Source organism: Melanotaenia boesemani, chromosome 1 (assembly GCF_017639745.1).
Source record: "Melanotaenia boesemani isolate fMelBoe1 chromosome 1, fMelBoe1.pri, whole genome shotgun sequence".
Classification (NCBI taxonomy): domain Eukaryota; kingdom Metazoa; phylum Chordata; class Actinopteri; order Atheriniformes; family Melanotaeniidae; genus Melanotaenia; species Melanotaenia boesemani.
In genome coordinates, this window is record NC_055682.1 from 2,155,229 (window position 1) to 2,179,751 (window position 24,523).

At 41.3% G+C, this 24,523-nt stretch overlaps 1 protein-coding gene across 1 annotated transcript; it reads left to right on the forward strand.

Annotated features, from left to right (window-relative positions):
- Positions 1-20,194: 20,194 nt before the first annotated feature.
- On the forward strand, positions 20,195-23,711 carry gtf2a2 (general transcription factor IIA, 2). Its single transcript, XM_041994113.1, has 4 exons — positions 20,195-20,368; positions 22,080-22,184; positions 22,310-22,467; positions 23,471-23,711. Coding segments are annotated over exons 1-4 (336 nt in total). The 5' UTR covers positions 20,195-20,296; the 3' UTR covers positions 23,472-23,711.
- The last annotated feature ends 812 nt before the right edge of the window (positions 23,712-24,523 follow it).

A 24,523-nucleotide genomic window follows, 5' to 3' on the forward strand; every position in this document is an offset into this window, starting at 1 on the left:
CAAGGGTATATAACATGTCTCCCTTGGTAGAGCAAATCTGTCAAGCAATATATGGCACACAGACCACCGTTCTGTATGTTAGGATGCTGGACAGGACAGGGTAGAAAACAAAAGAAAGAAAAAAAAAAGAGATGCTGATCACTGGAATTCAGCCAGAAGCAGGTAGAAACTCTGGCTGTGGAAAACCCGGCCTCAGAAAGTCACCAAAGGCTTGACCTGATTCTCTAAGGAAAATAAGAAGATAAAGGAAACGGTGATCGATCTGCAGGCGCGGAGCATGACAGAGAATTTGCAGTAATTCCAGAGCAGATGGAGGAGGACCCCAAGACCACGGTGAAAAACTTTATGAAAAACTTCACCTGAAGCTCCCAGAGGAAATGGTGAAAAACATCTCCTTTCACAGAGTCCATCGTCTGGCAGGAGGAAACCCGGGACCAGCAGACCAAGACCCATTGTAACCAAATTCGTCAGCTTCAAACAGAAGGAACAGGTGAAGAACCAGGGCCGCGAACTGAAGGGGACGAACTTCAGAGTAAACAAACAATATCCAAGAGAAACTCTTAGCTGCTGCCATAAGACAAAATAAGGAAATTAAATTAATCTACACTAAAATATAGAACATAAGATAAGTCTTAATGCTGATGATGTATTACTTTTCCTCTAGAACTCACCAACACCCCCCCAGACAATCACACCTTTTAACACATTCTCATCAATATCTGACTACTCTATTAACTGTTCTAAGACTATTGTTATGCTTATTAACTGTGACCTACAAAACGTACCTAATACTACAATACAGTCTGGAAACATTAGATATCTAGGCATAAACATTTCCCCCAGGTTATCAGAACTAACAAAGCTAAATTATGTCCAGCTACTTAAAGCAATAGAGGATGATCTCTCACGGTGGAGGCGCTTACCCATATCACTCATGGGGAGGGTTGCCACAGTTAAAATGATGGTTCTATCTAAAGTAAACTACCTGTTTTCAATGGTACCCACTAAACCATCCTCCAACTACATCTAGTTAACTCTGACCTGCCATTCATCAGCTCAGCCATCAAAACACACCAGTGTTTTAAAAGCATTAACATCAGTTCCTTGTTAGTGGCTTGGTCGGAATTTCTAAAAACAACCAAGTCTTCACTTTTTCCATGTAAGTTTACACCCATCTGGAACAACCCTGACATCCTGTAAAACAAAAAAGCTTATCAATTTTACTCAATGGAAAAATAAAGGAATAAAACAGTTAGAACATATAATAGAAAATGGAAACTTCCTTTCATTTAATTTTCTGACTTTACAATATGGAATCAGCAGCACTAAATTTTTAGAATATCACCAGCTTAAATCTGTTATGTGTAAAAAATAAACCATTAACCAATTAAACTAGCAGCTACCTATCAGGGTGGCAGAATTCATGAATCTCAATGCCCCAAAGCTATTATCAAAAACATATAGACTATTATCTAAACTAGAAGACTCAATCTGTCTTCCAACTTCAAAATGGGAGGGTGACTTATCCAGTAACTTTAATAATGATAAATGGTCACAAATATGTTTAAACACCTTTAAAATTACTAAAAATTCAAATATGCAACTAATACAATTCAAAATTCTGCATAGAACTCATTATACAGGACAAAGGATGTTCAGGATGGGTCTGTCACAATCAAACATCTGCACACACTGTACTGACACCATGATTGCCAACTACTTCCATGCATTCTGGTCCTGCACACCTGTCCGCATGTTCTGGCTTCAGGTATGTGAAGACATGTCAACATGATCTAAATGTAATATTCCTGCAAACCCCACACTGTGCCTACTAGGTGACAACACAGTCCTCTGCCCTATGGAGGGTCTGCAGTTGGAGTCACCTCGTGGCGTTGGGATGTAGCCGCTGGTGGGGCTTGGGTTGATGGGTGTTGACCCTGGACCGGGTGGCTGGGCTGTACTGGGGCAGGCTGGTCTCTTGGAGCCCTGAGCCCTGCACTATGGCTACCCTGAATGAATGGTGCCCGGTGACATCGGTGGTTGCCAATCTTGGCCTGCTGGGGCTTGTGCCCCATGATTGCTGCTGATGGCCCTGGTCTCTGGGCCTCTAGCCTCCGTAGAGGCGTGTTCATGTTTGCAGGATCACACTCATCTCTGATCCTCCTCTTCCTCATCCTCTGCATGCTGACTCAGCACTGAGGTGTCCAGTGTGTTTATACACTAAGAGATGCTTTGGTTCAGGTGTGTGTGTTTCTGGTTCTTTGGTTGTTGTTGTTGTCTTGGTTATTTTTAGGAACTCCTGATGATTGTCTGCTTAGTTTACGTGTAAAAGCTGTAGGAAATTCTCTGCTGTGTTTCTGTACAGGTGTAGCAGCTGCTTGTCTGCTGTTAGGTTGGACTGAAGCTCGTTGCTTCTATCTGCTGGATCTTTGTCTCCTCTTCCTTTTTCTACTTTCCTTTTTCCTTCTCTTCATTATTCTCCTTTTTTCTGTCCCCTCCGGTCAGGTCCAGGAAGATTACATAAATTCTATAATTCAACAAAAATATATAAGATAAAACATAAAAAATAATAATAAAAAAAAGGCACATTTGTTCGGCACAGCACAGCAGCCAGACCATCATTCTGCCGCCGCCATGCTGGACAGGACAAGGTAGGGGAAAAAAAAGAGTAAAATTTCTTTTAGCAGTTTATTCCTGACATGCAACAAATTTAAAACCAACGTAACTGAAGTAGGCCTTGTTCTGGTCCTGGGCTAGTCCAGAACTGGTTTAATTTTCCCGACATCCCCTCCATCATCTCTTCAGTACAGCTCATGTCTGGTGTCTGCTGAGGTCCACCGAGCAGGAAGCTTCACACTGGTCACCGTCTGTAACAGACAAAGTTGCCACATCTCAGCTGATTCGATGTCCACTCGATGTGCATCAACATACACGGATGCAGCACCGAGCTGCTTCTGTTCAACAAGAGAAACACCATAGAAGAAGAGCATGGGTTGGGTGGCTGTCCAGGGGTACCTGAACCTCCTGGGCATTGGGCAGGGCCTCTGCCTGGATCTGCCGGGACCTGGACACTGTGCTCTGTCTGGCCTGGAGCACTGGAGCACGGTGGGGCTGGTGGTGGCCGTTCCTGGATTCCTGGGACCTGTGACTTATGGCTGCAGGGTGCTCTGGCTGGGACCATCCTACATATTTCCACTTTTTCCTCATTTCCAGTTATTCCTGCTACTATTTACATGCTATCCTCACTAAACCAACTCCAGCTCAGCTGCTTTGTGGCGCCACCGTGCATCAGAAACGTCTTCTTGGCTTTATTCCAGCCATAGAGGAGCATTATTTTTCTTCTTTTCACACACATAGAACTTTCTGCTGACTGGTTGATCTTTGGCTGCTCCTGATTGGACGTTACCGTCAATCTAAGCTCTCTGATTGGTGGAAAGTCTGACAGGAAGTGGCTTCATCATCATGTCCAGGTCTAAATAGAGGTCTCTTAGCAACATGGTAGTGATGGTGATGTTTTTATGATGAAATGTGATAAATAATAATAATAAAGAACTAATGAAGAACTCAGAACATTAATGTCTTCCTGTCCTCATCAGTGTGTCTGTGATGCTGCCGCCTCTAATGTTCACTATATCAAGAATCAAGAATCAAGAATCTTTATTGTCATTGTGCACAACGAAATTTTGTTTCAGAAGTTCTCGGCTTAAAAGGCACACTGTAACACATGAAGATAAAAGTATGGAAAGGCAAAAGGCAATATACCTTTAGATAAATATATATATAAAAGAGTAAAAGGAATAAAATGGAATAACAGTGCAAATCAAACAAGTATTTAAAGTGTTTAAAGTGACTGGCATGGAAGTGATCCACATATTGCAGCATATTGTCCCAAAGTGCAGTCTGGGTGTGTCTGCCTGTCTGCAGGAGTTTAGTGTTCAGTCTATGGATGGGGGGTGGGGGGGGGGGGGGGGGGGGGGGGGGGGTGGAGATGGGGTGATGGATTTCACAGCTCTGGGGAAGAAGCTGTGTTTCAGTCTGTTGGTGTAGGCTTTGATGTTTCTGTGTCTCTTTCCAGAGGGAAGAGGTACAAACAGTTCGTGTCCTGGGTGGGTGGGGGCTGCAGCTATACGACTGGCCCGTCTCTGGACCCGGCTGTCGTATATTGAGTCCAGGAGCGGGAGAGGACTCCCTACAATCCCCTGTGCTGTTTTCACCACCCGGGCCAATGCTCTCTATGGTGGCTCTGTAGAAGTTCATCAGAAGCTGAGAGGAGAGTCCAGTCCTTTTGAGCTTCCTGAGGAAGAAGAGCCTTTGTTTGGCCCTCTTCACCAGGTGCGATGTGTGTGTGGACCAAGTGAGGTCAGATGTAATGTGGATGCCCAGGAACTTGATGTTGTCCACCCGCTCCACCTCCTCCCCATGGATGAGGACAGGGGTGTGTTCCATCTTCCTGGATCTCCTAAAGTCCACAATGACCTCCTTGGTCTTGCTGGTGTTCAGAACAAGGTTGTTGTCTGAACACCATCCTGTCAGGTGCTGGATCTCCGCTCTGTAGAGGGTCTCATTGTTGTCCGATATGAGACCCACCACGGTGGTGTCATCTGCAAACTTCAGAACCATGTTTGTGGGATGGATATTAAAACAGTCATGTGTGAATAGGGTGAAGAGGGCCGGGCTAAGCACACATCCCTGCGGTGTGCCTGTGCTCAGGAACCGTGTGGATGATGTGCAGTCCCCAATCCTCACCACCTGAAGCCTATTAGTGAGGAAGTCCCTGATCCAGAAGCATAGGGGGTTGGACAGTCCGAGGTTGTGGAGTTTCAGTGTCAGCTTGTCCGGGATCACCGTGTTGAAAGCTGAACTGAAGTCCACAAATAATATCCTGACGTAGGTGTTAGGATGCTCCAGGTGGGTCAGAGCCGTGTGCAGTGCCAGTGAGACTGCATCCTCTGTCGATCGGTTCTCCCTGTAGGCGAACTGATATCTGTCCAGAGTAGCAGGAATGACGTCCTTGATGTGACTTAAGACGATCCTCTCAAAGCACTTCATGATTACTGGTGAGAGAGCTACCGGGCGGTAGTCATTGAGGCAGGTGACAGCAGATTTTTTCGGCACAGGCACAATGATAGAGGACTTGAGGCACACAGGAACTGAAGCAAACTGCAAGGACAGGTTGAAAATGTCCAGAAAAACTCCAGCCAGCTGTTGTGCACACAGCTTCAGAACCCGACCTGATACCTTGTCTGGTCCTGCTGCTTTGCTAGTGCTGATCCTCCTCAGGGTGGAGCTAACCTGGTGTTGCTGCAGGACGAGAGGCTGCTCCTCACGCTGTGGAAGATAAACAGTCTCTCTGCTGCCAGGTGTGTCGAAGCGTGCAAAGAAACTGTTTAAGGTGTCAGGTAGGGTGGGGTCATGGCTGATCTGCTGGTTGCTATTCCTGTAGTCTGTTAAGGTTTTGATGCCTCTCCACATTTCACGTGGGTTGTTGTCAGTGAAATGCTCCTCAATGCGCTGTCTGTATCTGTGTTTGGCCTGCTGGATGCCCTTCTTCAGTTCTGTCCAGGCCCTGCTGTAGGCCAGCCTGTCATCTGACCTGTAGGCTGCATCCCGAGCTTTGAGCAGAGACCGCACTGTGCTGTCACACCATGGTTTCTGGTTTGGAAACACCTTGATGGACTTTGTGGGTAGAACAGCATCAGTGCAGAACTGCACGTAGTCCAGGACAGATGATGTGTAGGCCTCCAGGTCTGAGTCATCTTTAAACACTTCCCAGTCAGTGAGTTCAAAACAGTCCTGTAGTGCTGAAGAAGCCTCCTCAGTCCATACTTGAACTGTTCTGGTGGTTGGTTTTGTCCTGTAGATCAGAGGTTTATATGTTGGAATCAGCCTCACAGAGATGTGGTCTGACATGCCCAGGTGAGGAGCTGCTGCCGCCTTGTATGCGTGTGTGTGAGTGTGTGTGTGTGTGTGTTTGTGGATACTGTGTATGTGTGTGTCCTCCATCCATCACGTTTTTCACTCTCAAGGTCATTCAGCCCCAAATTTAATTATGTCTCAGTTCTTGTTAAATGGCACATTTTAAAAAGTTGGATTACGGTAATTCATTCTATTGGACAGTCCACACACACACACACACACACACACATACACACACACACATGCCTGGTATGTATTGACTGCCGGGACTCTGTCCCAGGCCCTTATCCGAACCTTGTCCTCAGTCTGGATCAAAGCCGAGGTCTTGCTGGTCCTGGTGAGTCATTTGGAGTTTTGTTAAATTCATCAGTCTTGGTCCTGAATGTGTCGTCACCCAGTACGATTCTGTAGAGGAACTGCTTCAATGATGGAAAAGAAGAAAAATTACATTCAACTTTAGAATAAAGAAAATATACAAAGAATTCATTTAATATATGTATTTCTATTTCTAGTTCTGTCTCGTTGTCCTCTTCATTAAGTCCACCTTCTAGTACCGGGTCATCCTCTTCATCGGGTCCGCCTTCTAGTACCGGGTCGTCCTCTTCATCGGGTCCACCTTCTAGTACCGGGTCGTCCTCTTCATCGGGTCCACCTTCTAGTACCGGGTCGTCCTCTTCATCGGGTCCACCTTCTAGTACCGGGTCATCCTCTTCATTAAGTCCACCTTCTAGTACCGGGTCATCCTCTTCATCGGGTCCGCCTTCTAGTACCGGGTCGTCCTCTTCATCGGGTCCACCTTCTAGTACCGGGTCGTCCTCTTCATCGGGTCCACCTTCTAGTACCGGGTCATCCTCTTCATCAGGTCCACCTTCTAGTACCGGGTCATCCTCTTCATCAGGTCCACCTTCTAGTACCGGGTCGTCCTCTTCATCAGGTCCACCTTCTAGTACCGGGTCGTCCTCTTCATCAGGTCCACCTTCTAGTACCGGGTCGTCCTCTTCATCAGGTCCACCTTCTAGTACCGGGTCGTCCTCTTCATCAGGTCCACCTTCTAGTACCGGGTCGTCCTCTTCATCAGGTCCACCTTCTAGTACCGGGTCGTCCTCTTCATCAGGTCCACCTTCTAGTACCGGGTCGTCCTCTTCATCAGGTCCACCTTCTAGTACCGGGTCATCCTCTTCATCAGGTCCACCTTCTAGTACCGGGTCGTCCTCTTCATCAGGTCCACCTTCTAGTACCGGGTCGTCCTCTTCATCAGGTCCAGCTTCTAGTACCGGGTCGTCCTCTTCATCAGGTCCACCTTCTAGTACAGGCCATTTACAGGGTTAAAATAATTTGAATAATTAATATCTGGTATCTCTGATTTGGATTTAAGTTTGTTCAGCAACAAAAAAGAGTTGAAAATAATATTAATCTGTAATGTTCTTTAAAGCTGTTTTGGGAGAAGAGTTTTATCCACAATTAACCTGAAAATAGAGAAAATATGTCCTGTAGATTTAAAAACATATTAGAATTTCAAAGCTCTCTGAGTGAAAAACTTTCTTAAGAAAATCATCTCAGATGGGAAAACACAACCTCAGTTTTAAACCAGGACACGTTGGTACTAAGGGGCCAAAGTGGGCCAAGAAAACCTCCCCCCACCATTACACCAGCAGCAGCCTGAAGCGTTGATCCAAGGCAGGAAGGATCCATGTTTTCATGATGTTTCCAGCAGATTCTGAGCCGAGCATCTGAATGTGGAGCTGAAATGGAGACTCATCAGACCAGCAACGTTTCTCCATCTTCTATTGTCCAGTGTTGGTGAGTGTGTGTGAATTGTAGCCTCAGTTTCCTGTTCTTAGCTGGCAGGAGGCACCCGGTGTGTCTTCTGCTGCATCCTGGTCCAGACAACTGCTGCTCTGGATGTTTTCTCTTCTTCAGACCATCTCTGGAAACCCTGGAGATGGTTGTGGGTGGAAATCCCAGTAAATACTCAGACCAACAACCATGCCAAATTCAAAGTCTGTTAAATCCCCATCTTCTCATTCCCAAATGACAAAAAGTGTCTGGCCCAATTGTGCAGCTTAGTTAGGCCCAGATGTGGTCTTGACTCACAGCGTTGACTAAACGTGAATGTGGCTGCCAGGACTCAGTCACATTATACCTAAATAGTGAGGAACACTTCCTGTATTAGTACCACTTTTAGTACAACTTTTGGACCACATGTGGTCCACACAGCAGTTTCCAGTGGTGTAACTAAGCCGGTTGCCCGGATCCGGCCCAAACATGTCTGCTATCTGGGTTGTCATTTTATACATTAGTTTTACTTATGTTTTTAAATTTTTTATTTAACAACTAAATTAATGTTCAGTAATCATATAAATCATTTTAAATGCGGCTTCATTCACTTGCTCCGCCACCTGAACTTCCAATAAAAAATTAAAATAATCGAGGCTGAAGAAGTTTCAGAACTTTTGTTTCAGAGCTCTTCAGATTGTCCTGGTGCCCATTAAATGGATCAGAACCAGCTTGGTGTGTTTGCCTGCAGATTACTGGGATTAACATTTATGTTGCTAATGAGAGCGGCCATGTTTGCTGAGCGAGATCAGAGGAGCTGATTAAAGAACTAATCCACCAAAATAACTCAGACCGCAGCATGTTTGTCTTCCTTCTGTCAGCACACACGGAAACTGTCCGTCACACACACACACACACACACACACACACTGAACGGCCTTCTTTTAAATTTAACTCTATTTCTGCCTCAAACCGTCACATCTGTTTATGATCCGGATTTAAGGTGTGTGGATTTAAACTTGCAAGGCTGCAAGGCAAGGCAGTTTATTAGTACAGCACATTTCATGTACAGGACAATTCAAAGTGCTTTACATAAAACAAAGACATTACAGATATTTAGAATAGTAAAATGCATCAACACATAATCACAATAAAATAATAAATTACATTAAAATGATTAAAAGCAAGATAAGTTAAAAAAGTTACCCTGCAACCACATCATCATACCGGAAATATAGATGTTAAATAAAGATTGATTGTTCATTAGTGGATTCTTTTGTGATAAATGAATCTGTTCTGAGATTTATGAAAGGAAAGGACCGATGTGTAATTATACAGGATCATTTATTTAATACGTCTTGTATTATTTTACATCTTTCTAAGCAAGCAAAAAAAGTGGAAAAAGATTTTTTTATTATAAGAACAATAAAAGATACCAAAAAGACTGGTTGTGGTTATTTCTAGCCTGAACCAGTTTGGCTGAACTCTGGTAGCATCTCTCTGAAATGAACTTTACCTGTGCAGGTAAGTTACAGGGCGGTTCTTCTTTGACTAGGACTGATTAAGTGGTCAGAGCATAATGAAAACATCTGTGTTCAGTGTGAAATATGATCCATAAAGCTGGATGTATCTCTCATAAAATCTCTGGGTTCTTTTATTAACCCAAAGTTGGCAAACTGCACAGCAGATGAGTGGGATTTTTCGTTAGCGCCACCACCACCCCCAGCAGGAAGCCCCGGAGCCACAGAGGAAGCAAAGTCAACAAAAACAGACAGAACGAAATAAAAACCAAACATAGGTAGCTCTTCCTCAGTTCATCACTCAGTTAAAGAAAAAGTAGGTTGTCTTTTTCTTTTCTGTTTTGGTCTCAACTGATATGTTCCATTCAAATTCACAGTGTGATTTAATAGGACACGCCCGCTTCAGAGGTCACATGGACAGAAGATAATCCTGCAGACAGGATCTAAAACAACCCACACTGGAAACATGGCAGCTCCTGGCTCCTTCCTGCAGGTCTGGATTACATCACACCGCTCCACTCATCATGTGACATCAACACTTTGTAAATCTACAAATTAAACCTGCAAACAAACAATTACTCGAGTCAATGAGAACAATTAGGTGTGTGAGGCCTCCGAGGGCCCAATCTGCATACCGAACAAGCTCATTAGCATGACGGTAAGCGATGGAGGAGATGCTGCTGATTAATCAGCTAGTGAACCTCCACACACATAAACAACACACGATTAAATACACACACACAGCTGATCCGGCCGATAGACTTGATCCCATAAATTTTAGTTTCAAATTTCTTTTCACAGATTTGTTGAAAATAAATTAATTTGTATTTTGTTGTTGTTTCATACATGCGACATGAAGATGCAGCTGGTCCACCACAGCACAGAAAACAAGTTTAATCTTAAAACGAAACCGGCGGAAACAGTGAAGACCAAATCATTATTCCTCATCTGGAATCTGAATGCTGTCAAATATAAAAGTACAAAACAAAAACGAAATTGGTGTATATGTGCATTTTAATTGGACTGTATTGAGGTATAAATCAGTTAATAGATTTAAACTGGTTCATATTGAGGTATAAACTGTCATGTATATGGATTTAAATCGGTCCATACTGAGGTATAAATCGGCATGTATGTGGATTTAAATCGGTCCATACTGAGGTATAAATCGGCATGTATGTGGATTTAAATCGGTCCATACTGAGGTATAAATCGGCATGTATGTGGATTTAAATTGGTCCATACTGAGGTATAAATCGGCATGTATGTGGATTTAAATCGGTCCACATTGAGGTATAAACTGTCATGTATATGGATTTAAATCGGTCCATACTGAGGTATAAATCGGCATGTATGTGGATTTAAATCGGTCCACATTGAGGTATAAACTGCCATGTATATGGATCGGTCCATACTGAGGTATAAATCGGCATGTATGTGGATTTAAATCGGTCCATACTGAGGTATAAATCGGCATGTATGTGGATTTAAATCGGTCCATACTGAGGTATAAATCGGCATGTATGTGGATTTAAATCGGTCCATATTGAGGTATAAACTGTCATGTATGTGGATTTAAATCGGTCCATACTGAGGTATAAATCAGCATGTATGTGGATTTTAATCGGTCTGTATTGAGGTATAAATTAGTGTTCATGTGGATTTAAATTGGTCCATACTGAGGTATAAATCGGCATGTATGTGGATTTAAATTGATTCATATTTAGGTATAAATTAGGGTTCGTGTCGATTTAAATTGGTTTGTACTGAGATATAAACTGTCATGTATGTGGATTTCAATCGGTCCATATTGAGGTATAAACTGTCATGTATGTGGATTTAAATCGGTCCATACTGAGGTATAAATCAGCATGTATGTGGATTTTAATCGGTCTGTATTGAGGTATAAATTAGTGTTCATGTGGATTTAAATTGGTCCATACTGAGGTATAAATCGGCATGTATGTGGATTTAAATCGATTCATATTTAGGTATAAATTAGGGTTCGTGTGGATTTAAATTGGTTTGTACTGAGATATAAACTGTCACGTATGTGGATTTAAATCAGTCCATATTGAGGTATTAATCGGTGTGTATGTGGATTTAAATTGGTCCGTACTGAGGTATAAATCGGTGTGTATGTGGATTTAAATCGATCCGTATTGAGGTAAAAATTAGTGTTCATGTGTATTTAAATCGGTCTGTATTGAGGTATAAATCGGCATGGCATGTATGTGGATTTAAATCGATTCATATTTAGGTATAAATTAGGGTTCGTGTGGATTTAAATTGGTTTGTACTGAGATATAAACTGTCACGTATGTGGATTTAAATCAGTCCATATTGAGGTATTAATCGGTGTGTATGTGGATTTAAATTGGTCCGTACTGAGGTATAAATCGGTGTGTATGTGGATTTAAATCGATCCGTATTGAGGTAAAAATTAGTGTTCATGTGTATTTAAATCGGTCTGTATTGAGGTATAAATCGGCATGGCATGTATGTGGATTTAAATCGATTCATATTTAGGTATAAATTAGGGTTCGTGTGGATTTAAATTGGTTTGTACTGAGATATAAACTGTCACGTATGTGGATTTAAATCAGTCCATATTGAGGTATTAATCGGTGTGTATGTGGATTTAAATTGGTCCGTACTGAGGTATAAATCGGTGTGTATGTGGATTTAAATCGATCCGTATTGAGGTAAAAATTAGTGTTCATGTGGATTTAAATCGGTCTGTATTGAGGTATAAATCGGCATGTATGTGGATTTAAATCGATTCATATTTAGGTATAAATTAGGGTTCGTGTGGATTTAAATCAGTTTGTACTGAGGTATAAACTGTAATATATGTGGATTGAAATCGGCCCGTATTGAGGTATAAATCGGTGTGTTTGTGGATTTAAATTGGTCCTTATTGAGGTATAAATCGGTGTGTTTGTGGATTTAAATCGGCCCGTATTGAGGTATAAATTAGTGTTCATGTGGATTTAAATCGGTCTGTACTGAGGTATAAACTGTCATGTATGTGGATTGAAATCGGCCCGTATTGAGGTATAAATCGGTGTGTTTGTGGATTTAAATTGGTCCTTATTGAGGTATAAATCGGTGTGTTTGTGGATTTAAATCGGCCCGTATTGAGGTATAAATAGGTGTTTAAGTTCAGGGACAGAGCTTTCTCTGTTTTTGGTCCCAAACTGTGGACCTGACCTTCTCTCCACTTAAGGGCCTCATCAACAGTGAACATTTTTAAACTTGTTTTAAAAAATGAGGTTTTATTCTTTGGTTTTTAAGTCTTGTTGAGTTGTTGACATTTAGGCTTTTGTGTTGTTTTTTTCTGTTTGAGGTTGTTTCTTGTTTTTAAATTGTACAGAACTTTGGTCAAAGTTGTTTAAAATGTGCTTATAGATTCATTTGACTTGACCAAATTTTACAGTCTAACGTGGATCAGACACCACAAAGTCACATAAAACCAGAGATGATGACGATGATGATGAAGCAACTGCCTGATTCTGGATACGTTTAGCTTAATAAACCACTGATCTCGCCTACATTCCTCAGTCTTTATGTTAAATCCTCTGGAAGCTTCTCTAATGAAATCTGTGAATCTTGACTCATGTTATGCTAAAGAGCAGCGAGCGTTTATAGAAACTGTCCAACTAGAAAGAATCAATCCACCTGCTCTGAATATCGACATTTATTTAGTAAAACAGGCACGAACTGTACTTTAGAACCAGAACTGCCAGATGCATTTAATGTTTTAAAATTTTATATTGTTATTTTATATTGTAGTTTTACCTACTTTTTTTTATTATAGTTTCTTTTTGCATTTTTACTGTAACTTGTAGGCCTTTATGTTTCCACCTTTCAAGCTTCTGGAACTGTGAATTTCTCTTGGAGATTAATCAAGTATCCATCCATCCATCCATCCATCACTCTAAGAAAACGTTACTCAAACCTCCTCACAATTAACTAAAAAAAAACAACATTCCTTTAAATTTTCATTAATATTTTAATAAACACAGATTTTAACAAGCCCTCCATGACAGATTCAGACGCTGCATGTGAGGACTTTGCAGACCACTTCAGAAATAAAACCAATGCTATTAGATCCAGTCTTTTGTCTTAAGAAAATGTTGATTATAATATTAATAATATAAAATTTTTACCTGAGGAACACTGGAGAGTTTGTCTTGTTTGATGCAAAGATGCTTGGTCGAGTTTTCTCCCAACTGAACCCAACAACCTGCCTTTTAGACCCAATTCCCACATCACTTATAAAAACATTTTATGGTTTCTTTGAGCCTGAGCTTTTAAACATAGTAAATTACTCCTCTGCCTGTAAAACAGCGGTGGTGAGGCCCCTTCTGAAGAAGAGAAGCTAAGATCCCAGCATTCTTGATAACTACGATCTGTATCCAACCTGCTGTTGTTGGTAAAATTATAGAAAAAGTTGTTTTTATTCAAGTTTTTGAATAAACACAACATTTTAGAAAAATATCAGTCTGGTTTTAGGACAAACCACAGTACCGAGAAGGCCTTTAAAAGACTGTTAATGATCTTAGACTTAGACTCACAGAAACTTTCTGTCCTTGTTTTACTGGATCTTAGTGCCGCATTCGATACAGTAGATCACCAGATTTTACTAGACAGACTCAGAAGTCTGGTGGACCTCTCAGGTACTGTTCTTAAATGGTTTTACTCTTATCTCAGAGATCCACAGTTTTCTGTAAGTATGGGTACCTGCTCCTCAAGAGTGCATGAAATAAAATGTGGGGTTCCCCAAGGATCAGTTTTAGGCCCAGTATGTTTTAATCTGTCCATGTTGCCTCTTGGGGTCGTCATCAGGAGACACAGCATTGATTTTCACAGCTATGCTGATGATACGCAGCTTTACATCACCGTGTCTCCTGATGACCTGGAGCCAGTTAACGGATGGAAGAGAACTTCTTACAGCTCAACCAGGACAAAACTGAAGTTTTAATTATCGGTCCCGACGGCAGGAAAGAGATCATTTTACCAAAATTACAAAACTTTAAATATTTTCAGTGCGTGAGAAATCTGGGTGTCCTTTTCGACTCTGAGCTGGACTTTACTCCACACATTAGAAATGTTACAAAGACAGGATTTTATCACCTTAAAAAAATCTCCAGAGTGGCCCTTAGCTCTGCCAGCACCGAGGTGCAGATGTGTTTATTTGACTTTAATGAGTGTTTTTTTTTTTTGTTTGGTGTGTGAAGGCTTGTTTTATTTAATATGCATGAATTTCTTTCTATCATGTAAAGCACTTTGTGTAGAAAAATATTTTATAAATGAAGTTTGGTTTGATTTGATTATTCGGATACAGGCGGAAAGTAAACATCCTGTAACACATCAAATCTGTTTTGCTTTTCTTTAAACATCAGGAAACATTTCATTCTGGGTGGATTTATCATGAGTTTATGACGTGTAGTCTACACGGCGAACACGGAGCAGAGAGCGTCTGGGTCATGTGACTTCTCTCATGGACTAAGAAGTTTTTCTCCACAAATTGATGCAGCGTAGCCTCTTCCCCTTCACTCCCCTCTGGAGTCACTCCACAGCCAGCTGAGGAGCGTTCCCCCAGCAGCAACTTGTTTATGGATTTTTACTTTAGCACCAGCCCAAGATGAGCAAGATGTTGTAGACCCTGTTCTTCAGAGATCGACTCGGTCTAGTCTTGGACAGCCTCCAGTACGCTACAGGGACTGAACTGGTTCTATGTTACAAGGACTGGCAACCTCAGAAAGTGGAGGGATGTCATCCAGCACGAGTGGTTTGGTATTTTATCTACTTTTAATTGTGTGCTGTTTGATTTTTTGTGTTTGTTTTTAGTTGTTTCATTTTTGTGCATGTAAACTGGCCACCCCTTGTGTTGTCATCAAACACATGACTTGTCGCCTCAATGCAATCAGCTTACCTGCTCCAGATTGGAGACACACTGGTATACAAAGGAAAGGAAGCAGAGCAGGAAAAAAAGCCACAGAACGGGTATTCATGCACTCATATTTTCTACATTTTCAAGGGTGTGCATGTACATGGTGGTGGCAGGAAGTGCTTGTGTGACTGGGACCTCAGGTGAGAGGAAGGATTGTGCTTTATTGATTCTTGTTCAGGAATAAGAGTGTTGTGACAGTGTTGGGGCTCAGGCTATTCCCCGTCTTTTATAAAACTTCACCAGCCTTAGAAAACACCTTCTCACAAGGGCCAGAAGAAGCAAAACTGAAGGGCCAATTTGTATAAATGAAGACACAGCGGATGTGATCTAGTCAAAATGAAGGATATTGCAATTAAAATAGATCATCAGGGTTATATTACATGGCCTGGGATGTGGCTGTGGTTCATTATCATGGAGGCACGGTGGTGCTTCAGCATGGAAGTGGTGGTCATGCCGTAAGACGGCCCCTCAGGCACAGCCGCCACTTCACCTGCAACAATAATATTGTTCAGATGTGCAGAAATGAATGTTTTATGAGTATATCTATCTATCTATCTATCTATCTATTTATCTATCTATCTATCTATCTGTCTGTCTGTCTGTCTGTCTATCTATCTATCTATTTATCTGTCTGTCTGTCTATCTATCTATCTATCTCTTTGGCAGCTCCATCTTTGTGGCGGTGCTGCATGTGTTTCACATCACTGTCACCTGGAGTTACGCAGTGTTTCCAGCATTTTCCGCTGCTTTTCAGCAGCTCCAGTCACACAACGAGGCACTCAGGTGATTTAGGAAAAACGGGGCCTCAACTGTCTTCGGTTACGTGATATTCAGGAAAATAATGCGGGCCTCGAAGCAGGCTTTGTTTGGACACGCCCCCTTTACTCGACACAGACTTCGGTGCTTTTTGTCAGACGTAACATGAATACCGGGGACCACAGGCACCCTGGGACTACGAGCGTTGTAAATGTGACCGAAGGGGACCTGCAGACCTAGATCCGGAGGAGGATCAGCCTCACTTTACTTACCTCTGCCCTGGACGGTGCTATTTTAATCCTTTTAATATTTTGACTACTTTTATCCCACTTAGTTTTTATCTGACTTTTAGGTTAAGTATTTTTAATTTATTTATTTATGTGTGCATTTTGTTTTTAATTTAAGAAATTCTTATGGGAAAACTGTCTTGCCCTTGTCCTGTTTGGCAATGCAAAGTGAGCTCTCACTCGGTCCTTCTACCCCTTCATTGCAATAGTTTATCTGGTTCTAATCAATCATAAATCAAACATAGATCCATAACCCCACCATCACATTCTGATCAGAGAGCTGCTGCTTCATTATTAAACAGGGATTTGGCTTTAAAAGGAAGCTTCCAGATTTAATTCTCTAGCTATGCCTTTTGTCCATGTATGGTCACAAGATGGTGACAGCTGAATAGGAGACATCACCGTGGCTACGCCCGCTTCATCTCTGCAGTTTATGGGCTAAAGTCAGGAACAGTCAGCTGATCATCATCATCCTCTTCAGACTGTTGCTGTTCATCTACAGCATCTCAGGAGGGACGAACCAGATGCTGGTTGTTCAGTCGGCGTGTCCAGCTGATGTCAGTGGATCTTTAAAGCAATGCATTCTGGGTAGAAATGCTGTCAGATGACATCATCCTGGACAGGCAGCAGCAGCCTCCTGAGTCATCGCTGCAGATGTTCACGTCACCTTCCTCTGTGATGTCAGCTTTCCTTTCCCCTGGTTGAGCAGACAGATGACATGTGATACTACACGTATTCTGACAGCTATTTTTATCAACAAATTCAGCTTCATCGTGTAAACAATCACGTGTTAATGATGTGTCTTCCTCACACAGCCAAGTAAGTCACGGAGTTCCTCATGGTTCTGTACCTGGACCAGTACTTTTCATGTTCTAAATGCTTCTTTTACATAACACTATTGGACAGCACAATATGTTCACAACTATGCAGATGATACTCAGATATACTTATGGAAAACCCTGCCTAACTGGCATTCCTCTGGATGGTATTACTATAGCGAGGAGCTTTGGTGTTACTCTGGACCAGAATCTGACCTTTGGCTCACATATAAAACAGGTTTCACTTACATAATATTCCTGAAAGGAGGAACATCCTGTCTTAGAGTGATGCAGAAAAGCTAGTCCACGGGTAGTGTTTATTTACTCTTGTTCATAGGTTAGCGGCCTGAGTCCTACTTATTCCCCCTTTTTTTAAATTTTAGAATGAGTTTACCCCTTCTTAGCTCTTTGTATCCCAACAATTACAAGATGAACATTAAAGAAGCATTACAAAAGGTAACTACATCAAGGACAGCTATAAATATGTTCTGTGGAACCAGCTCCCAGTTTAGTTTCTCCTCTAAACCTTCAGATCATTCTGAAACTTTCCTTTCTGATAAATCTTTTAGCAGGTAAGACCCATATCTATCCCTTTAGTCCTGCTGCTATAGGCCAAGGCTCCTGGGGGGTGTCCCATGATGCACTGGGTTACCATCTTTACTCTCCATGAAGAAATAGCTGCAGACATGAAAATGGGTCATGAGGGTGAGAAGGACACAGGGTTTTTTCCTGAGCTTTTCCGTCCTGCTTTTTTGTTCTGATGGAGGATTTTCTTGGCTCTGGTTCTGATGGATGTTTTTCTTCCTGGTTCTGATGGAGTCACTGGGCACACTGATCAGGTGGTGCACCAAGCCATGAGATTCAGTCACACTGCCATCATCTGACAGTGTTGATCCTGAGAGTCAGTCTGACACACACACACTCTTCCTGGTTGTTGTCTGAGGGGTCAAAGGTCAGAGCAGCGGCTGGCTAATCAGATCTGTTCATTAGCGAACAACCACTCAGGAGGCTGAGTGCCCACATCCATCATGGAGGACGGACTCTCTGCAGACTGAACCGCCTCCACCTGCAGGTTAAGCGTGTGCGCACGGTTCACGGCTGCAGCTTCCTGTGAGGAAACACACACCTTTGTCTTCTCATGAAGATAAATGAGTTGAGCATCTTTAAACCCACCGGAAGTTGTCCGGTGTGATGACATGTCCCTTGTCTTCCCTTTTTTATCTTTTATAAGACATAAAGCAGAAAATCTAGTTTCCTCCATAAGAAAATGACATTTACTTGGAACACAGACAAACATATCATCTTAAAATATTTTTCCAGTAAAAGAAAAATGATATTTTTTAAATGACAGTATACACGGCTGTGTTTTTTTCTTTTTGATGTCTTTCAGTTCAAATGTTTTTATTTAAATCTCAGTCGTGTCAGTAACTCATCTTCATCTTACTATTTATTTCCAGAATATTTTCAATAACTTGTTCACAAACATCTGATGATGTATTTCATTTAAGTTTATTATCTTTTCTAACTTTAATTCACAGTCGTTTGTTCCACTGGATTATGCATTTGTGTTAAATGTTTCAGTACAGTCGCAGGGCCCCACGGTGCCCTTTAATCACTTATTACTGTTATTAGTTGGAATCCACCAATGATGGTAAAATCTGTCCTGAAGCAACAAGATTGTTGTTTTTAACAAATAAAAACTAAAAAGATCTGATAAAGTGAAGAATGTTATCTGAGGTTAAAGAGTCGGGAAGCTGAAGAAGCTGCAGGAAGATTTAGAGGTTGATGTTCTGCTGCCACCTAGTGGTCAATGTTGGCTTTTCAGTTTAAAGACACTAAAACGAAGAGAATCGGTTCTGCTAACATCACGTTTCTGTTAGTTTCACTGACGGATGATTAAAAATATGAATGAAACTGTCAAAATAAAGACAGAATATCTATCAGTGGTTTTTCTAAAACACGAGTGTGAAGACCAGCCGAGCTCGGGTTTTGAATCCAGCTTCAGGTCACTTCTGCTCCATTTCATGAATGTTTTTCATCATCTGCAAGAAAATAAAACACGATCATCTGATATTCAAAGATTCAGTCAACACTTCAGATGTTTTATCATCTTTAGTTACGGCTTGTTGAACAATATTTAAACTAATAAATGTAAATAACTTGATGAGCTGAGCAGAAAGGGACAACAAACAAAGATAAAATGGCCAAAAATGTCATACTTTTGAAAAACAACTACAAATTACAAAACTAAAATAACTATAAAATATTAAGAAAATAAACCCCCTAAATTAACGAATCAATGTTTATATATTTTTATCAAAAATGTTTTAAGTGAAGATTAAAAAAAATGTTTATTAATAATAATAATAATAATAATAATAATAATGTTATTATTGGTATTACTACAAGTACAATTATTTCTACTAAATCATTTTCAAATGTCCAAAAACTCCAACCAATGAAAAAAAAAGAACCCAGTTTGTGTAGTTTTTTTTTTTTTTTTTTTTTAACTGGAGCAACAAACAGAGCAGAACATGGTGCTACAAGCTGACAGGAAAAAAATAAAAAGTAATTTCTTCGTTTAATGTCTTCTTTCTTATTGGTACTCTTCTGTTAAAGAAATGTAATGCTCAATGTAAATAAAATGCTTTATGATTAGAGAGCTTTGATTTATGTATGAAGATCTGACAGAATAATTAGCAGGTTAATAATGTGAGCTTCTAGCTTAATGTCATAATCAGTATAAGCAAATAAGACATGTTTCCAAGAGAACTTTAAAAATGAGGGTAGGTGTGATCTATCATAAAGACGTGAAACGGAGGTTTTTGTTCGGGGTGCAGAGCTCCGGTGAAGGCTCCACTCTCGAATATTTGGCCCAAAGGCATTTTCATTTGGGTAATACGTAAAAATACGTATCTCATTTTGTACCTTGCAGAAAGTTTAATTTACATTAACATTACGTTTAAGTATCTGAAAGTCGTGGTTGGTGGGATAAAACCAGTGAAACTTTTTAAAAGAAATTTCTTTAACCTTTTGAGTAAAATAGATCCAGAATTGTCCGATTCTTGGTTTGTCAGCACATTTACTGTGAAAGGATTGTTTCTGTTGACTACTTCCGTTTAGACTTTGAAAAGTCTGAACGGAAGCTTCTTGGCTTCTTTAACGCATGCTCAGTTACTTGTAGAGGAAAGCGGCTAGCTTCATTAGCTCGGTTAGCGCGCCCTGTGTGTGTATGATAGTTTCGTGCTGTGAAGTAGTTTGATCATGGCGTATCAGCTGTACAGGAACACCACCCTGGGAAACAGCCTACAGGAGAGTCTGGACGAGCTCATACAGGTGACACTGAGCACAGACACTGAACCAGACAGCCGTGGTTAATTCTCCGTCAGGCTAAGTTAGCATGCTGCTAACAGCGGCCAGTGACGCGGGAGAAGTTTACCCTGTTAGCGCACTAATGTGAAATGAGACTGAAGTAAACGTTTTATTCTGTTGCGGTTAAGCTGTTTAATTCATTTCTGCTGCAGCTCACGAGCAGGGACTTTAGAGCACGCGTGTGCATGTAAACAATGAAAACAACTATGTAAGTTGAAGCTGCAGGGCAACTCATCTGCCTCCCTCTTCTCTCGTGATTCCTTCACAATCAGCTGAATGTTTTTAGTTTTATTTTGGATTGTTGGATGAATTCATAAGGAAAGTAGCCTGGAGACATTTTGTTTATGTGAGACTGGAACGAACCCAGGACTGAAATAAGCCACGTTCTGTTCAAGTTCTGGTTATAATGCAGCTAGATGCATCTGATAGAAAAATCTAAGGTCCAAATGCTTGTTTTTGTAAAGAAAATGTTGTGGGGCCATCAGAGCCAGTTAAATATTGTGACCACTGCAGAGTCATTTGATGCAGGACTAAATGCTGATTAAACCCATTCTCATTGCACTCAGGCACAGCTGTTGTGATCAGTTTAAAAGGTTAGGTGTTGATTCAGGCTCCAAACTCCCCAAATACTAGTCTGATGGATCCATGGGAGCTGAGATCAACCCACAAAGACCCACCCCACAACCCAGAGGATCCATCACGAATATCTCAGAACCAGGACACATTGGTCAGAGCTGTTCTGACTTCGCTCCACATCTACTCTGCAAATCCAACCAGAGGCTTTGTTTTGTTGTTTGGGAAGCGTCAGTCCTCTGAAAAACTATCCAAAGAGGAAATATTATCCCTTAAAACATCACCAGATGTCCCCAAGCGTTATCTCTTCTACCATCAGGAGCATCTCAGGAGCGGTGGTGTGTATCTCTGTGGGGTAAATGTGATGGATATTTTACCCTTTAGCTGATCTACGGAAGTTTTCCAGCATTTCTATCCCGTCCAGGAGGTTTACAATCCAGCCACTAAATGTAGTTTTATTCAGAGACTCTATCTGGTAAATCCACAATGATCCATGATAACAACATTATTTATCACATTTCACCATAAAAACATCACCATCACTACTATGTTGCTAAGAGACCTCTATTTAGACCTGGACATGATGATGAAGCCACTTCCTGTCAGACTTTCCACCAATCAGAGAGCTTAGATTGACGGTAACGTCCAATCAGGAGCAGCCAAAGATCAACCAGTGAGCAGAAAGTTCTATGTGTGTGTGAAAAGAAGAAAAATAATGCTCCTCTATGGCTGGAATAAAGCCAAGAAGACGTTTCTGATGCACGGTGGCGCCACAAAGCAGCTGAGCTGGAGTTGGTTTAGTGAGGATAGCAGGTAAATAGTAGCAGGAATAACTGGAAATGAGGAAAAAGTGGAAACATGGAAATAGTTTCTGTTGTGTGTTTGTTTCAATAACAATATTTTTTCTCCTGAAAGCCAAGACTTGAGAGAACGATGAGATGAGAAAAGGTTTGGTCACTGTTGATCTGTGTGTTATTTCTACAAAGTTCTGTTAGTAATAAATTCTGCTTTCTTCTTCTGGTCGACCTTTATGCTGCTACATCTATTCATACGTTCATTTTACATCATGTTTGTGCTGAAATAGGTGAATGTTTGTGTTCAGACTCAGCAGATTACTCCTCAGCTGGCTCTCCAGGTTCTCCTTCAGTTCGATAAGGCCATCAACACGGCGCTCGCCAACCGTGTCCGCAACAGAGTCAACTTCAGGGTGAGTCCACCTGCATTCATCTGACCCCACCTCCAAACCTGACCCGCCCCCAGACCAGATCCCCGTCCCAACATGACCCCTCTCCAGACCCGACCCAGCCTCAGCATGTGGTTTCTGTCCTGCAGGGCTCTCTGAACACCTACAGGTTCTGCGACAACGTGTGGACGTTTGTCCTGAACGACGTGGAGTTCAGGGAGGTGACGGACCTGGTGAAGGTAGACAAGGTGAAGATTGTTGCCTGTGACGGAAAGAGCGAGTCAACCCAGAACAAAACTGATAAATGATAAGTATTCCATCCACACTCGGTACATACACATGGTTCTGTTCCGGTCCTGGACCCGCTTCATTTTATAGTTTAATTCAGTTTTCATTCTTCTTCTGTGGCTGTTTTTCCTGTATTTTAATGTTGTGTTCGTTCTTCTTCTGTGGCTGTTTTTTCTGTATTTTAATGTTGTGTTCGTTCTTCTTCTGTGGCTGTTTTTCCTCTAGTTTAATGCTGTTTTCATTCTTCTTCTGTGGCTGTTTTTTCTGTATTTTAATGTTGTGTTCGTTCTTCTTCTGTGGCTGTTTTTCCTCTAGTTTAATGCTGTTTTCATTCTTCTTCTGTGGCTGTTTTTTCTGTATTTTAATGTTGTGTTCGTTCTTCTTCTGTGGCTGTTTTTTCTGTATTTTAATGTTGTGTTTGTTCTTCTTCTGTGGCTGTTTTTTCTGTATTTTAATGTTGTGTTTGTTCTTCTTCTGTGGCTGTTTTTCCTGTAGTTTAATGCTGTTTTCATTCTTCTTCTGTGGCTGTTTTTTCTGTATTTTAATGTTGTGTTTGTTCTTCTTCTGTGGCTGTTTTTCCTGTAGTTTAATGCTGTTTTCCTTCTTCTTCTGTGGCTGTTTTTCCTGTAGTTTAATGCTGTTTTCCTTCTTCTTCTGTGGCTGTTTTTCCTGTAGTTTAATGCTGTTTTCCTTCTTCTTCTGTGGCTGTTTTTCCTGTAGTTTAATGCTGTTTTCCTTCTTCTTCTGTGGCTGTTTTCCCTGTAGTTTAATGCTGTTTTCCTTCTTCTTCTGTGGCTGTTTTTCCTGTAGTTTAATGCTGTTTTCCTTCTTCTTCTGTGGCTGTTTTTCCTGTAGTTTAATGCTGTTTTCCTTCTTCTTCTGTGGCTGTTTTTCCTGTAGTTTAATGTTGTGTTCGTTCTTCTTCTGTGGCTGTTTTTCCTCTAGTTTAATGCTGTTTTCATTCTTCTTCTGTGGCTGTTTTTCCTGTAGTTTAATGCTGTTTTCGTTCTTCTTCTCTTTAGACTCTGGCTTCCACGTTGCCGAGCGAGGACCGTCTCTGAGTCTTCCTGCATCAGCTGGAGTCGAGACGGATCTGGACTGTACATATAATTTATTATAGCACAGTTACGTGTGTGTGCATGTGTGTGCGTTTGTGTGCGTGATTACCTGCAGCAGGTTTTCTTTTTTATTAATCTGGGGTCTGTGTTCAGGTTTCTGTTGTATAACTGAATCATCTTTAATAAAAACTTTATTTAAAACACACCAGCTGGTTATTCTGTTTTTAGATTTTTTTGTCCATGTATTTATTTGTAAACATTCTGCATTAATTAGTGTTTGATCTCAGAACCAATCCTGCGCTTGAGCAGGCAAAGTTTGCAGCATCGTTGCTATGGTGATACTCCAGCTTCCATACTGAAAATCCTGAGCTGAACCTGAAGTAACCTCGATCAGACTGATCCAGAGTTCAGACTTTAAGTGAAAATGGAGGACTTTTTATGGCAAACCTCAGGACTTTGGACATTATTTTATAAAAGTAATTTTATAAAATTATTTATTCTATAAATTATGTTTATAATTACATGTAGCGACTAACTGGTCCTATCATTTTAGTCGCTCTGGGTGCAGGAGATCCTGGTCATAGACTGAACCAACGTCCGGACTGAAAGGTAAGTTTGGGGTGTGTTTTATCTGTTGAGTGAATGAAAACGGATGAATGACGATATGAGGTCCAGGATGGCGGTCTACGGCAACAGGATGAGGTGGATGCCCCCAAGGCCATGACAGGGATGGAGGTATAGTGAAAGACGGTGGAAAAAGTGGTAAGCATTGAGGAGCATTAAGTAGCGGTAAAAACCGTGGGACCTCCCGTTACCCAAGCACCCCGTGCTCTGTAACCTCTACACCTTTATGCACTTGACCTCAATGCCGCCACCAATGGTCGAGGAAAATAAAGGTCACCTGTGAAAATCCCAAACACAAACACCGGCGCCACAATGAACCTGAACCAAACAATAAAGAGAAATAATGGCTCCTACATTACAGTTTTACAACTTTGGTATTTTTAGGTTTAATGA

Excerpts from the sequence above, each read along its gene's own strand:
- gtf2a2 (XM_041994113.1), top strand. The coding sequence starts at position 20,297 with ATGGCGTATCAGCTGTACAGGAACACCACCCTGGGAAACAGCCTACAG. Across the intron at positions 20,369-22,079 it reads GTCTGGACGAGCTCATACAG|ACTCAGCAGATTACTCCTCA; the intron begins GTGACACTGAGC and ends GTTTGTGTTCAG. Across the intron at positions 22,185-22,309 it reads GCAACAGAGTCAACTTCAGG|GGCTCTCTGAACACCTACAG; the intron begins GTGAGTCCACCT and ends TCTGTCCTGCAG.